The following is a 16,626-nucleotide window of genomic DNA, read 5'->3' on the forward strand; positions in this document are numbered from 1 at the left end:
ACATGGTGGTTAAAAAGGATCCCAAATCACATTATAATTGATTCTGCCACTGACCATTAAGGCATTTTGATGGCTGTGTCATTTTAAATCTCAATCATGAAGATGGCTATACATTTATAGCCTATAAATGTATAAAAACAGGCAGTAGTCTACACACACAGTGATGTATTTGTGTGGTATGACCATCTTTGATGGTTATTATTGACTGATAAAGTAGACAATTTAAAATTCTAAAAATGAATAAACATTGGGTGTGCATGATGAGATCTGAAGGTACTTCAAAAGAAATGGAAAAATAATTTTTCACCCTCAGACGAAGAATTATCATCACTTGTTTTTGTATGTAATGATGGCTCAGGGGAGGGTGGGTGGGAGGGAATTTCTGCAATATAAAATCTAATAAAAAAAGATGTGATAAGAAAATAAAAATAAAAATCATCACTGTCCCACCAACTGAAAGTCATTTCAGGGAACCAATGTAACTGAAATTATGGGACTGAATATTACAGTACAGTACTACAGGTTGATTTAAATGGAAAATAAATCTTCCTCTCTTGACTGGAATCACCTGTACACTACTAAATCACTTTTTTTTTTCTTTTTTTTTTTACAAATTCAGTGTACATTAGTTTTTTTTCTTTTTTTTGTTTTTCCTGAGGATGTTATGGGTCATGCTGATCCTACTTTTTCAATCACTTTTCATTACTTGTATCCATCATGACCTAAATATAGGTTGGATGGGAACACCTCCCACGCTTCACATTACAGATAGGGGATTTCCCTATCTGCTTTTGATTTCCCTACCTCTGATCATAGATACATTTAGCTGCCGGTGGTGACATCAGGATCAACAAACCAAGGTTTGTGGTGAATTCAAGAGAAAGTATTCAAGAGTTCATCTACATTCTCTTGAACTGACAGTGAAACATACATTCAAGTACAAGAGAATGTATATGTGAATCATGCAAGTTTGACAGGAATGATTCACATATGTTCTCTTGAATTGAAAGTGAAAGTGAATGAGTGTGAAGTCATTCACTTTCAGGAAGTGTGAATCATTTCTGTCAAACATCCATGATATTTCACATATAGGCTACATTCTCTTGAATGTATGTTTCACTACACTGTCGATTTAAGGGAAAATGTACATGAATCATACGAGTATGACGGGAATGACATGGGGCCTCTTTAGGGAGGTTTCAACAGTCATTGCAAATAGTCCATTGGTTGTTTATGGGGAGGGAGTTGCGGTCACTGCTGCGGAGTAGAGTTTCTCAGCCATCAGGGGCCTAATGGCCTGGGGCCCCGAGCAATTGCTTGCATTGCCTGTTCACAAGCTGCACTTCTGCTATTACCTGTTTTGTTCTGCACAGTTTGTGTGAGACATGTGGTGAAATATTCAGACAGGAATGGTACTGCCCACCTCCCCTCGAGCACATGCAGCAACTCACCAGGGTGTGGCAGCACAAGGAACTGAAATGCCCTCATGCAACATTGTATGTCATTACCGCAGTCATGACTCATTATGTCACTTGCTGCTGGCAATCAAGAATAAAGAGAATTGACCATCATTCCAACCACTTGTGTCGACTGTGAGATAAAAACCCTATTTCCTCCCCAAATGTCTGCATTACCATAGAGGTAATGTATGTGTATTCATATACTACTGTCTATAGTATAGTGTTTATATCTGATCTATGGCAATCTTATCATAAATCAAGCGGTTACTCTGTTTTTCCGATTGTTTACACTTCATACAATTATATATATATATATAATAATAATAACATATAATATATATTATATATATATATATATATATATATATATATATATATATATATATATATATATATATATATAGCAGGCATGAATACATTAGTAGCCACCTCCATTTATTTCCTCAACGTTTTGATGGTGGACTGACAATTCAAGAGAGAATGCAGGAAATCTTCTTAGATACCTATTATATAGTGTGTGTGTGTGTGTGTGTGTGTGTGTGTGTGTGTGTGTGTGTGTGTGTGTGTGTGTGTGTGTGTGTGTGTGTGTGTGTGTGTGTGTGTGTGTGTGTGTGTGTGTGTATACATGATAGCATTATTAGAATATTGGCATTCTGGTATGCTAACCAGACCATGCAGGTAAGGTGGGGTAATACAGTCTCTGCTTCTTTTGGTGTCGGGAATGGCGTCCCGCGTCCATCGGGGGGGGCTTCTTTCTCCCGCCCTGTTCAATCTCTATATGAATGAACTCTCTGTACAGCTCAGCAGCTGCTGAACGGGATATGTAATTGGTAACACCACTGTAAATCACTTTATGTATGCCGATGACTTGGTCATCCTGTCTCCGAGCAGTACTGGTTTCCAACAGTTGCTGAATATCTGTTCTGACTATGGAGGTCGTTTTGATGTGAAATACAATGCTAAAAAGAGTGTCACTATGATCTGCAGAACAAGAGGCGAAAAGGATATTTCCTTTCCTTCTTTTTATCTGTCTGGGCAGGTTCTGGCAGTTTCCTGTAGAACTAAATATTTGGGTCATATTATAACTGATCAAATGAGTGATGATGATGATGACATGTACAGACAGAGGCGTGTACTGTATGCTCAAGCTAACATGCTGAGGAAGAAGTTTTATTTTTGCTCAGATGATGTAAAGGTAAACCTGTTTAGAGCCTACTGTACTCCTCTTTATACTGCCCCCCTGTGGGTCAAGTTTAAGCAGGCTAGCATCCAAAAGCTCCAGGTTGCTTATAATGACTGCCTGAGGATCCTTCTTAGGAAGCCAAGGTGTTGCAGCGCCAGTTAAATGTTTTGTGGAGCAGGAGTTAGCACCTTTCATGCCCTGCTGAGAAACCTGATGTATAAGTTTATCTGTCGTCTGAATATGTCTCAGAATATGCTCATTATGTTGCTGTCTCCACCTAATCTCAGTGACACTAGATACCTGTCTTCCATCTGGAAACATTGGTACAGTGCCTTATTGTAGTATTGTTGAGTTGCTCTTATTGTGTTGTTTACCTGTTTTATATGTATTGTGTGTTTTTTATTGGACCTTGTGTCTGACAATAAAGTGATGATGATGATATAGGCTAAATATATAAACATATAGACATATATATATATATATGTGTGTGTGTGTGTGTGTGTGTGTGTGTGTGTGTGTGTGTGTGTGTGTGTGTGTGTGTGTCTTCATGACTCGAGGAAGCGAACTAAGGCCAGTTTCAACAATTGAATGCCTACATGAGAATCTCTATGATTTTCACTTTACAGTGATTGCCAAATAGAATGCATCCGTTACTCAACTTCAGTAAAAAGTCAACAATAAAATATTCAAGGGTTTTTATTACCCAAGTAAAAGTGTAGTGTAAAATGTAATGTTCATAACAAATAAAACATTGAACTAAAATTATATACATGTATTTGAAGGTGCAGAAAGCAAGTTTAAACTACAGTATTATACAAAATGGGCAGTGCACGTCCGCCAACAGCTTTGGCAAGCATCTCCATGCTGGACCTGAACATTTGGTTGAAGGTCGCTCTCTCTCTCTCTCTCGCTGTGCCTTCTGTGCTTCCAGTATGTCTGCCAGCCACACAGCTTCTTGTGTTTCAGTCCTTTGTGTCTGAAGCAGCGCTGCACACTGCCTGTTGATCTGTGCATAGAAGTGCTTCACTTCACAAAGAGTTGGATTGACATGGTCTGGCTGTGGTCTTTTTTCTCTTTCCTGCAAGATGATATAGCATAGTGTCAAACCCTGCTTTATATCCATACACCTGCTTGCAGCTAACAACCACACAGACTTCCAAACTTCCATACAAAAATGCATTGTATATTTGCAGCCAATGCAGGCTATGTATGTATGTATGTATGTATGTATGTATGTATGTATGTATGTATGTATGTATGTATGTACTGTATGTACAGTATATGAATGTATGTTGTGTCCTATATGTTGTCTGCACACTCTCTACTCTGAACGCTACTAATGCTACTATTATTCATTAATCCACACGAAGACCTAGATCTGTTTATGCTCAGCTGACCTACAAGCATACTAAGATGCATGGAAACTTGTTGTTTCTTTTGAAAGTCAGCTGAGGAGTTGAGCAGCGTTGAGGTGGCCGAGACGGGGTCATCCCTATGTTCCCCGGGTCCTATGTTCCCCGTTTTTGTGGGACCGGGGAACATAGAACCCCGCTATGTTCCCTGGGAGAGGTTAGGTTTTGGGTTAGGGTCTGGGGGAGGTTAGGTTCGGTCCCACAAAACCGGGGAACATAGGACCCGGGGAATATAGGACCCGGGGAACATAGGTACGCTCCCCAAACGACAACATGCCAAACAAAATGCATTGGTCCCACTCCACTGATCCGAGGGACACGCGCCTGTGCCTGTAGGTGGCAGCACTGTCAAGCGAGCTGGCTCTAGCAGGGAGATGAGGCGCGCGTGTTTTGTAAACCAGAGAAGCCCGGTAGACAGAAGCTGTGTTTGTGCATTTTTCAACATTTTTTTTTACTCCGTTTAGAAAGGCCTGCCTTTAGAGATAGTCCTCACCAACCACGCCATCTTTTTATGCATTATACAATGCAATTCTGATTCGGATTGAAACATTACATCAAACGATAGCCTAAATGGCAGTGGTCGTCTATCTTGTGTTTATTTCGTCCCTTCACCGTTAGCTCCAACTCCACCCTCACGGACCAGCCTGTAGAACAAAACATTCGCACCAAATCAGTATTGCCACCACGTGTCTCATAGCTGTTGCACAAAAACATCACGAGTCATGCTGCAGCTGTGGCAGAAACACAGCACATGGTAGCGTTTGCTCGCTGGCTGTCGGACGAACCCACAGAGCTCCAAACTTTCTTACTTCCCAATACTTTCTCTATACGCATTCGTACATTCGCAATTTGAAGTTGGGATAACTTTTAAGAAGTAGTAGTTGCAAGACAAAAAGTTGGCGTATTTGATTAGAGAACGGCTCATTTAGCTTGTTACATCAGCCGTCTCAGTTAGCTAAAGATATAACCTTAATAACGCTAGTTCTCCAACTCTGCCTACAACAAGTTAACGTTAGCTCGCAACCAAAAGGCTATAGTATGTCGACCGACACAAAACAGGTCAAAAGCTGTCCCATCCCCACCAGGGTGCTCACCCTGAAGGACTGGTCCCAGTTGCCCGACCTCTACAGCCAGACGCCCGGGGGGACGCTTTTCTCCACTACGCCCGGAGGTAAGGACGTTTAAACGGCAAGTTTTGAGTGTTCAGCGGCTTCATTCTGTCGCGAGATAAAGATGTAGGCCGAAATTTTGTCAACTTTGTTAGTTATTTAATTTCTATTAATCGTAGAAGTTGTATAACCAAAAGGAAATCGTGTGCATGCGATTTAGTAAACTTTTGCATTTTTGAAATCTGTGCATATACATGCGTACAAAAATACAATACCCACATTCTCGCGAGAGGTTGCAGCACTCGCTCTTTGGAATACACACGCATGCATATTAAAGTGGTTAATATTATTCAGATAGTGTCCATACTACTACTAACGGTATCAATCACTTGTACGTTTTGAGAGAGAACCACAATTAAAAATCTTAATTTCTGCAATATCAATATAAAAGACCACATGAAAAAATTAGTGTCTGAAAAACTACTTGAAAGGCCATTGAATTTAATCTTGTAATGTGATAATGTGTGTAATGTAAGATGCATTGTTGGTAATCACAATCCTGCTCAGTGGCGTTTGGCTTCGTATTGAGAACAAGTTTGCTGCCAAGTTGTGTGTGCATTTGCAAGTCTGTTGACTTGGCAAAGTGCGCACAATGGCTCACATCATATTATGAAACAACTGAAGTCATGAAGTTATAACCCACCGTGATAAAGTGAGCTCTGTGGACACATGCAGTCGTGTTTGTCAAATGACAACAAGAGCTGTCTAAAACCCGTGACCTCCTATTCGGGGTGGGTGTACGGCTCCAGCTGTCAGAGCAGAGACGTGATTGGCCTCGGTAGCGGTGGAGGAGGTGGAGGCTGTCCTATCCGTGCAGCCCTCTGCCTTGGGTTTCAGGAACAGTAGAGAACATTATGTGCTAGTTAGGAGGAGGAGTAAAGGAAACATTTTGTGCACGGGGGTATATGCAAGATGTCGTAGTGAGAAGTGCAGGCAAGCGACTGAATGCAGGACCCCTTTGTCTGTGACGGTCCTGCATAGTTATAGCACCCTTGTGCAGGGCTTGCGTCCCAGCCCCCACCGTCTCATTCCCTTCTCTCTCCCCCCTCTGTTCCGCTCCCCTTTTGTCCAGGATGGGCCGCTCACCAGCCAGTTACGCAATATGTTATTCCTCACGAAGTGGGTGAAGAGATACAGTACAGAACGGATCAAACTCCAGTACACAATAACATGATTAGCATGCCACTCCCCCGACTCAGCTGAGTCCTGGGTAAACTTTAACTTATCACAACATGCCATTCAAGGGACTTTAGATTAATGGGCCATTGGCTTAATCAGTTTGAAAGTTGGTTGGAGCTGGTATTGTAGTAAATATTGTAGACATGCAAAGTAGAATTTTGAAATTAAGAGTGGCTTTGTGTATAGGCCATAGGGATGCACCGATATCGGTCGTACATCGGTATCGATATTTGCCTTGTCAACCGCTATCGGCAAATAAGATGTCAGTGGTTGTGTAGCAGGCTAAAAGGATGTTATTGTGAAAGTTATTTTTCACAAAAATAATCTTTGTCACGTGAAAGAAGGTTATATTAAAGGTGGCTTCATAAATGTGTATGATTGAATTTGTGCTCGTTCAAAGATAGTGTGATGATCCGGCAATCAACACCTTGCCCAGGGGACTGCAGTTGAAAATGAGCTATCCAGCTAAAACTGGCACATTTGCAGCAATGTTGATTGATGTGCACTGTCCCTGTACAACTAAACTAATAAATGAAATGAAATGAAAGGGCTGACAGACTTTAAAACACTCAAAGTTATTAGTGTTTTATAATGAAGATTTATTTGTTTCACTGTCACAAAAGAGGGACTAAATAACAACAAAAACAAAGTAAACAAACAAAAACATTGGTGTCTGCATCGGCTATCGGCCATATTGCTCTTTTAAACATCCTATCGTTATCAGCCTAGAATTTCACAATCCGTGCATGCCTAGCCTAGTTTTGTATGCACTAATTGGCATAGGAGGTAAAAAGATGTCACCTCTAAAGCTGACCAACCTGACGTCACGCGTTGTTCTCTTGTATTGTTCTTTTCTCACAAACATGGCGCTCCTCCCGCTGTTCTCAGCGTAGGGCGTTCAACAAACATGGCGTCAACTCTGCAACGTTAGCCAGGTCTATTGGAGCATTATTAGGTTGAGTGTCAAACTGTTCATGGAAAGCTGTTCATGGATACGCAGCCAGGGGCACGTAGCTTCAGCTGGCACACTAAAGCCTTAACCCAGCCAGAGGAGGCCACATATGGGTTTAATCTCAAGGCCACGTGGTCCAAAGACAGAAGGTGTACATGTGCTCTGATTTCCAAGAACCCATTGCAGAGGCAGCCTTCATCCCTCCCCTCGGTTCTCTGCATAGAGAACGGGGTGTGTTTGTTTGGTATGTTTCCAGCGGGCTTGTTGACCAATGACCATGAGGCTGAGTGGACACATACCACTCCTCTCCTGGCTTACATTCACGATATGTGCTACTAACTACTAGGCTATCACTAAAACAAGCCCCCCCCCCCCACCCCCCTTTCTCTTAAAACGCAGGCACACGCATCATCTATGACAGGAAGTTCCTGTTGGAGTGTCGAAACTCGCCCATTGCCCGGACTCCCCCGTGCTGTCTGCCCCAGATCCCCGGGGTAACAGTACCCGCTACGCACCCCATGGGGAAGCTGCAGGACCTCAAAGAGGAGGTTGAGGAAGAGGAGAAGGACCTCGCAGGTAAACAACCACATAAGATTAGCTATATATACTGTATACATAAGAGGTGGAGTGACCTGGCGGGTAAACACGCGTGCACACAGGTACACGTGCAAACGTATACAGGGGGGGGGGTTAAAGTAAGTAAAACAGGAATTAGTGGGTTGAGTGAGCGTGTCCATACATGTTATCTCTCACAAGCTCCATGTTTGATCAAATCCCCACAGTACACCATTTTATTTCCTATCTAATAAAGGAGGCCTAGATGAACTGCTGTGCACAGAAGGCATTTCTCTCCAGTCACATTCTGCGCAGTGGCAGCCTTTAACTCATGCTTACAACACGGTCAGCATGAGTGTTACTTGCCATGTGCCAATACAGTGGATGGGTCCATCATGTGGCCCTGCTGCGCCATAATAACCTACATTTGAACTACAGCTGAGGACTGAGTCCTGGGGGGTAAAGCCACATGAGTTCAGTCATTATCACCCTGTGTTATTTCAGTCTGTCGGTGCCAGTTGCCTTCCTGGGCATAAGCAGGCTTTTAGCACCTACAGTGACTGTTGCCTTCCTGGGCATAACCAGGCTTTTAGCACCTTCAGCGACTGTTGCCTTCCTGGGTATAACCAGGCTTTTAGCACCTACAGCGACTGTTGCCTTCCTGGGCATAAGCAGGCTTTTAGCACCTACTACAGCGACTGTTGCCTTCCTGGGCATAACCAGGCTTTTAGCACCTACAGTGACTGTTGCCTTCCTGGGCATAAGCAGGCTTTTAGCACCTACTACAGCGACTGTTGCCTTCCTGGGCATAACCAGGCTTTTAGCACCTACTACAGCAACTGTTGCCTTCCTGGTCATAACCAGGCTTTTAGCACCTACAGCGACTGTTGCCTTCCTGGGCATAAGCAGGCTTTTAGCACCTACAGCGACTGTTGCCTTCCTGGGCATAACCAGGCTTTTAGCACCTACAGCGACTGTTGCCTTCCTGGGCATAAGCAGGCTTTTAGCACCTACTACAGCGACTGTTGCCTTCCTGGGCATAACCAGGCTTTTAGCACCTACTACAGCGACTGTTGCCTTCCTGGTCATAACCAGGCTTTTAGCACCTACAGCGACTGTTGCCTTCCTGGGCATAAGCAGGCTTTTAGCACCTACAGCGACTGTTGCCTTCCTGGGCATAAGCAGGCTTTTAGCACCTACTACAGCGACTGTTGCCTTCCTGGGCATAACCAGGCTTTTAGCACCTACTACAGCGACTGTTGCCTTCCTGGTCATAACCAGGCTTTTAGCACCTACAGCGACTGTTGCCTTCCTGGGCATAAGCAGGCTTTTAGCACCTACAGCGACTGTTGCCTTCCTGGGCATAACCAGGCTTTTAGCACCTACTACAGCGACTGTTGCCTTCCTGGGCATAACCAGGCTTTTAGCACCTACAGCGACTGTTGCCTTCCTGGTCATAACCAGGCTTTTAGCACCTACAGCGACTGTTGCCTTCCTGGACATAACCAGGCTTTTAGCACCTACAGCGACTGTTGCCTTCCTGGTCATAACCAGGCTTTTAGCACCTACAGCGACTGTTGCCTTCCTGGTCATAACCAGGCTTTTAGCACCTACAGCGACTGTTGCCTTCCTGGGCATAACCAGGCTTTTAGCACCTACAGCGACTGTTGCCTTCCTGGGCATAACCAGGCTTTTAGCACCTACAGCGACTGTTGCCTTCCTGGGCATAACCAGGCTTTTAGCACCTACAGCGACTGTTGCCTTCCTGGGCATAACCAGGCTTTTAGCACCTACAGTGACTGTTGCCTTCCTGGACATAACCAGGCTTTTAGCACCTACAGCGACTGTTGCCTTCCTGGACATAACCAGGCTTTTAGCACCTTCAGTGACTGTTGCCTTCCTGGTCATAACCAGGCTTTTAGCACCTTCAGTGACTGTTGCCTTCCTGGGCATAACCAGGTTTTTAGCACCTTCAAAACCAGCACAAGCCACTTCTCACTCAACAGGCAATCTGTACATACTACGTACTGTATATATGATAGGCTATCTTTGTGTATCTGTCAGGCTGATAGTAGCCTGTCCTGTTCTGTTCTTGCTGAGGTGTTAGGAAAGATATCCCACGTTTGGGGAAATATGCATCACTGCCTTTTTTACTGGCTTTTTTCACTATATCTGATCTGCAGTGTAGAGTACAGGGATATCATGCGTCATAGATAAAAGGCTGTTTTTTGGCCATGGCCATGCAGAGGAGTTGTCAGTGACGTGTGGCCAAAGATAGACAGCAGCTTATCTAGCCACGGTCATGTCAAGTCGAGGCTGCCGTTTGTTTTGGAATAAACCAGCCAAACATCCATCTATCCTGCTCCGTTCTCCACGTCAAGCTAAAAGATCACGTGGATTAGGGGTGACCTTCTTTCTCTGGGTTGGTAAACAGAGGGATCAAATCATGGGATTTGGATTAGGGATCTGTGTTCGTTTATTTGGACTGGATTGTACTTGAATGTATTGATAAGGTCTGCAGCTTGCACCCCCCCCTTCCCCGCTGTCCGTTATTAGGGTGTGGTTGAGTTTGGGGGTGCTAACGCACGGGTGCCAACTGACCGTTAATGATCTCGCCCTTCTCTTCTTTCTGTCTCTCTTTCTCTAACAGATGACAACCAGTTCGAGATGGACATCTGAGCTTCAGTTTTACCTCCTGTGGAGAGATGTTTTATTTACAGCGCCTCTGTGGTTCAAGTGACCGTTATGCGTTGCATATTAAGCTTTTTTTTTTTCACTTCCTTTTTTTAAAAACCTTTTTGAGGAACCAAAAAGATGGAAAAAAAGAAAGAAAACAGTAGGGTGTTGTTGACCCAAAAAGAGAAAAAAAAACGCCAGGGTTTAAGGAGATGATGGCCATTAAACGAGAAGATCGGTTGCACTCTCGCTTCAGAGCGGCAGCAGGAATCCAATGATCTGCTTTGATTTCACTTTTTTTCGTACGTTTTTTCTTTTGTAAATACGACTATGGTACTGTGCACAGTATGGAGCCTATTTTTTAAGTTGGGGGAATATAACATGATTACAGTAATACATGTAATGTAGGGTTTTTCACTGCAGGCATCAGTTTTGTTTTGTTTTGTTTCTCCCCAAAACGGAAAGCTTATTCCGCTTGTGATGGCCGTACGAGGGTCTCCTAACTCGGGGGACCAGTGCCTACTGAAAATCGGCTCCTTATTTTTCTATGGAGGGGGAGATACAATTTCAAATAATAAAAAAGAAATCAAAATCATACTCATTTGCGTCTTTGTTTTATTTAAATGTAGAAAACAATATTAGCACATGGTTTTGCATGTTGTACATTACAGAAATAATGTAATGTGTAGTTGCTTGACCTGAAACATTCAGACCTATTTGAATATGCATGTGTTCTTTACCCTATACTGAAATCTGTTGAATGATGATGCACATATCTCAACCATGTAGCACCGGACTTCCTGGATGTTGCGGGGAAAAGTCAATGGGGATTTCACTTAAATGCATAAAATAAGGTCTGTGGTTAACAGAAGTTTATGGGAGTGTTAATTTGCATTTAGCAGGATCATTTTCACAAACCTGAATCACTTTTATGACTTTTGAAAGGTAAATGCATTTGTTTTTTAACGTGATTTTTAGAAAATGCTTCAAAAGTGATCAAAGTTTACATTTACATTTACATGTAATGTAAATGTAATGTAATGTAATGTAAAAGTGATCAAAGTGATTCACGTTCATGAAGATTATCTTGCTGAGCCCAAATTACCACTCAAATAAACTTTTGTTAAGCACAGACCTTATTTTAGGCATTTAAGTGAAGTCCCCATTCTAAAACCCCATTGAGTTTTCCCCGTAAGATCCAGGAAGTCCAAGACTTAAGTGTTAAGTTAAGTGATCCTTTATTTATCCCCTTGGGGAAATTCATCCTCTGCATTTGACGCATCCTCTACTAGGAACCTTCCTAGAACTAGGAGCAGTGGTCAGCCGCAGTGCAGCGCCTGGGGACCAACTCCAGTTCTTTTGCCAGTGCCTTGGTCAGGGGCACTGACAGGAGTATTAACCCTAACATACATGTCTTTGATGGTGGGAGGAAACCCACACGAACATGGGAAGAACATGCACTTCCGCCTACAAAAATGTGTCATCCCTGCGCTATTCTATTGGTACGGACAGAACTCCTTTCACCAGTAACCAACCTTACACAAGCTACAATGTTCATACGCTTTAGCTGTTTACTCTAGGGATGCAACCATATCTCGGCTGTATATCATATTGGCCAATATTGCCTTTGTTGACTAACAATCGGCCTATTGGCAAAAAGGTGGCATTCACCAATTGCAGTGTCCGATATTTTGGGTTACATAATTTCTGCCTGGCTACCGTACTCGTGCACCTAATAAGTACTGAAAAATTATTCTCATTGAGTAGGTAGGTAAAATAATTTAAAACAGTTAAGTTATTAAAATGAAGATTTCTTGCTTTCCCTGTCACAAAAGGGGTAATAAAAATAGGTACTTACTGTATATCGTCTATCTGCCAAACATTTGTATCGGCCCAGAATTTTGCAATCGGTGTATCCCTACTTTACTTTCAACTGAATTAGATACGTTTTACATGATCATGATTTGTGTTGAGAGACTTGGCTTTTTGGCCCATGCACTCTGTTTAAACCCCATTGTATAATATTTAAGAGAATACTAGGGTGTTTATGAGAAAATCTGTGTTCTTCACAGCTTAGGGCTATCTAGGCGTAGGCCTCTGAGTCAGGGTTGTCCAACAGACCCTATAAAACCCCGTGGAAGTTGAAAGCATGTGACCACAGAAGCCTGGATGTTGTCCAGCAGCTTACTAAGAAGTTACATAACAGTAATATGCATGGTATGTTCTACATATGGATTCAATTAAGAGGCTTAGTAGATGGTGTTTAGTACATTAGTAGGATGTCCTGCCCTCACACTGGTGAGCTGCTGTCCTGCCCTCACACTGGTGAGCTGCTGTCCTGCCCTCACACTGGTGAGCTGCTGATTGATCAGATGAAACACATGAACAGGTGCTTAGACGAAGCCAATACAAACAAGAACAGACGGAAGTATATTTTTGCTCAAGGTGAGAAATTTGATCTCTGCGTATTGTGCTCTAGCAGCGCCTCTCACTGTATCAGTATTAGCTCAGGGTCAATATGCATGCTTGTTACAGACACAAATCCATAGGTTAGACTTAGACAAAGACTGTAGGAATATTAATATCCCTGAATTCTGTAGTGCAGAGTTTGAGGAATGAGGCCACATGTACTTAAAGGAGAATTTTGTTTTTTTTTAACCTGGACCCCTCTCCTCACATTAATTATGATCTGACGACTCACCCAGCGATCTCTGCAGCGTTTTTGGCCGTCCTAGCGTTCTTTTGAGATCAATAGCGTCCAAGCCAGTCATAAAATGGAGCTCCGAGGGGGCCAAGTGGCAGCCTGTCTTTCCTGAAATATCAGTCTGGTGGTTGTTGCGGGATGAGATTATGATGATATGTGGCGAAAACGGGAATAAAACTGGCTATTGAGATGCAGGAAAGACAGGCTGCCACTTGGCCCCCTCAGAGCTCCATTTTACGACTGGCTTGGACGCTATTGATCTCAAAACAACGCTAGGACAGCCAGGCAGAAACGCTGCGGAGATCGCTGGGTGAGTCATCAGATCATAATTAATGTGAGGAGAGGGGTCCAGGTTAAAAAAAAACGAAATTCTCCTTTAAGCCACTTCACTGGGTGTGGCCGGGGGTCAGGAGAGAGGTTACACCTGCTGGTTAAATTTAACCTCTGTTGTTGCCAGTTGCTTCATTTGAGCAGTCATTTCAAGTATGTCATTGTGGATTCATTGACAATACATCAATTATTTTGACTTCATGATGCAAGTTTTAGACATGGCCGAAAAATCTTCCGAAAACGTTTGTTTTGAGGACTGGAGGATTCCACGGTTTCCAGGCAGTTTCAAGGTGCTGTTATGTAGGCCTACATGCTACAATGTATGAGAACAGTTCAGCTGACCCCTGTGGGTCGAGTGTGACGTGGGGATGTAGGTCAGTGTGCTCAGCTGTTCTACTCCCATGGACCTGCTGACATGGATGGGAACCCAATTTGCATTGCAAGGAAAAGATTGACTTTCTGGCAAGTGAGCTCTTTGAACTTCTGACTGCTGTTGGACAACAAGACTGGGAACACTTTAATCAGTGTGGCACTACCGTGCTTTTGAGAGCATGCAAAGCAATTGATGGCTAATTGATCGATGTCTATATACAGTATAATATGCTTGACTTTCATGGTGACTCTGAGGAAAGTACCTGTCTCGGAAATAGTTGTATTCTTGTCCCTTTTAAGTGTTGTAATTGTTGAGCACTCCGGTTCCCATCCTTGTGTAAGTCCTGTAGTGGGCTATGGATTTCTTTTTCCAGCCTGCAAAGTTAGACAGGTCAAACAATTGCTAGTCTTCTCAGTGCATAAAAGTAAGTGCATTGATTGGCAAAAGTCGGTATAGTCCTTCACCTGATTGAGCATGATGCCTGTCATAAAGGTCAGTTTAACAGAATAACGGTCAAGTAAGATGGGTATGTGTGTACATTTGGACTGACCTATGAGCGTTGAACGTGTGTACGTGTGTGTGTGTGTGTGTGTGTGTGTGTGTGTGTTGTGTGTGTGTGTGTGTGTTGGGAGGGGGGGGGGGGGGGTTGGGAGATCCCCTCTCAGATGACAGCAAAAAGGACTCCACTAAAAGCCACTGCCTCACTATATACAGTACTGTATGTATATAGTGTGCAATGCAAGCCTGTACACCCCACAAACTCCCACCCCTCTCCCACCACCCAGCCACACATAAAACGTTAAACCGGCACCTATCATCACTGTCTGCCACTCTGACATTTACTGTACATCTATTTATATGAAGTGCAGGAACCTCACAAAACAGTGGTGGTTGAAATACATTAAGAGGTTGTTTTCTTATCAAATGTCTCAAATTAAATTTCAAAGTATTTGTTTACAACTAGAAATGTATAGGCTATATCCCTTTTTAACAATGAAGAAAATAGCCTAATGGCATTCTGTCAACTTTTTAACATTTCATTAAACATCTCTTTACAGAAATCTAGCTAATCTAAGCATTTATCTTAGACAATTCAACAACTCAACTCATCACCTATTAATGATAAGGCGCATACATGTGATGCCAGTGCTAGTGAGTTGGCTACCTCTAGCTAAGTCTTGGCTGGTTCCTGCTTTATGGAATGTCTTTCATTTAGGCTATGTTAAGTCGGTGTTAGCCTAATAGCCTCCAGTAACATTTCACCTCATAGGCAAAAGGTTTATTTAACAGTAGGATCCTGTAGGCCGGTGGGCAGGGCCGTAGCCAGGGATTTCTGGCCCCATGAAAGGATATCACACTCGGGCCCACAGATGCCGCCGTCCAAAGGGCGGCGGCGGAAAAATCGTCCACACTCCCCCCCCCCCCCTGGCTACGCCGGTGGGAGGTCTTTTCTGCCATCCATCAGGACCGGGCATGTGACACACAAGCTTGTTGACATGTCTTGACAATGTATCCATCACTGAGCTATAGCCAAAAAGACACATGCAAAATGAATTGGACAGTGCCTGTTATGTTCTATAGTAATCTCATAGCTCAATAGCTACTAGAATTTAAGTATTGTGAAATAGCCTACAAAAGGACGGCTTTCGTATCTTGATACAAAATTATCTTACTTGTTAGGTTAGGTTTATTTGATATGGACATCACAGAGCATTGGAGATGTAACATACATGTATGCACAACAACCAGATACACAGTGTTAAGTGTTTATAGCGGAAAGCTAATTTTCAACACCTGTCCACAGGCGACTCCTACACCAAAACACAACCCAAAAGGATATACCCAAAAAGAAGCATAATCAAATATAAAACCACAAGAGTAAAGCTATACATACAAATGTATTGACAAGAAAGTCACTAGATGCTGGAGACCAGGTATTCAAGAATGTACAATACATACAATACAGTACACACAGTGTACACACGATGTACACACAATACAGACATAATACACAGAGTACCACCAGAGGTCTACAAGGGTATTAAGTGTGAGAACACAGTTGTTTCACTTTTAACCATGACTTAATACCCCTGTTAAAAACATTAAAATCGTGTTGTGTTTTCAGCTCAGTAGGTAGACTGTTCCATAGTTTTGCTCCAGAGAAAACTGATTGTCCAAACGACGTTTTACACATCGGGACACGACAGTCTCATCTCTATGTTGATGCAATATGAATTATCTCCTGTTTGCATCAGATGGGGCCCGGTAGGGAAAGCTTTATCTAGGCTCTACTCTGATTACATCTGTTGCCAGACAAATTGTAGTCTTGCTGGAATGTGTTGGTCTGGGACTTACTGTAAACAGCTTTTCTTTGGATGACACACTGAGCAACCAGTTTCAATGAGCCTCGGTGAACTTGCCCCATTGCCCTTTTCCATAGACAAAATATGGCCCCCTTTCATCTGGTTGCACCCTAGTCCCCCCCCCCCCCCCCCCCCCCACGAGGCTCTATTTTGGTCTGCCCCTCACGTTGGAGCTGATGGTACAGGCTGCAGCTGAATTGCCGGGGTGACACTGTAAACAGACACTCAAACACCCGGCCTGTCTGGTCACATCTATCATGATGGGGAAGA

The 16,626-nt window shown here is 43.2% G+C and overlaps 1 protein-coding gene across 1 annotated transcript; it reads left to right on the forward strand.

Moving 5' to 3' along the window:
• Window positions 1-4,801: 4,801 nt before the first annotated feature.
• eif4ebp3l (eukaryotic translation initiation factor 4E binding protein 3, like) lies at window positions 4,802-11,172 on the forward strand. Its single transcript, XM_083651455.1, has 3 exons — window positions 4,802-5,226; window positions 7,755-7,931; window positions 10,561-11,172. The coding sequence occupies exons 1-3, from the start codon at window positions 5,094-5,096 to the stop codon at window positions 10,587-10,589; spliced, it is 339 nt and encodes a 112-aa protein (XP_083507581.1). The 5' UTR covers window positions 4,802-5,093; the 3' UTR covers window positions 10,590-11,172.
• Window positions 11,173-16,626: the final 5,454 nt, after the last annotated feature.

Source organism: Poromitra crassiceps, assembly GCF_964638095.1.
Source record: "Poromitra crassiceps genome assembly, chromosome: 15".
NCBI lineage: Eukaryota > Metazoa > Chordata > Actinopteri > Beryciformes > Melamphaidae > Poromitra > Poromitra crassiceps.

Bases quoted from the DNA above. Each gene is read 5' to 3' on its own strand.
- eif4ebp3l (XM_083651455.1), top strand. From the start codon at position 5,094: ATGTCGACCGACACAAAACAGGTCAAAAGCTGTCCCATCCCCACCAGG. The intron at 5,227-7,754 runs GTAAGGACGTTT...CTTAAAACGCAG, and splicing joins TTTCTCCACTACGCCCGGAG to GCACACGCATCATCTATGAC. The intron at 7,932-10,560 runs GTAAACAACCAC...TTTCTCTAACAG, and splicing joins AGAGGAGAAGGACCTCGCAG to ATGACAACCAGTTCGAGATG.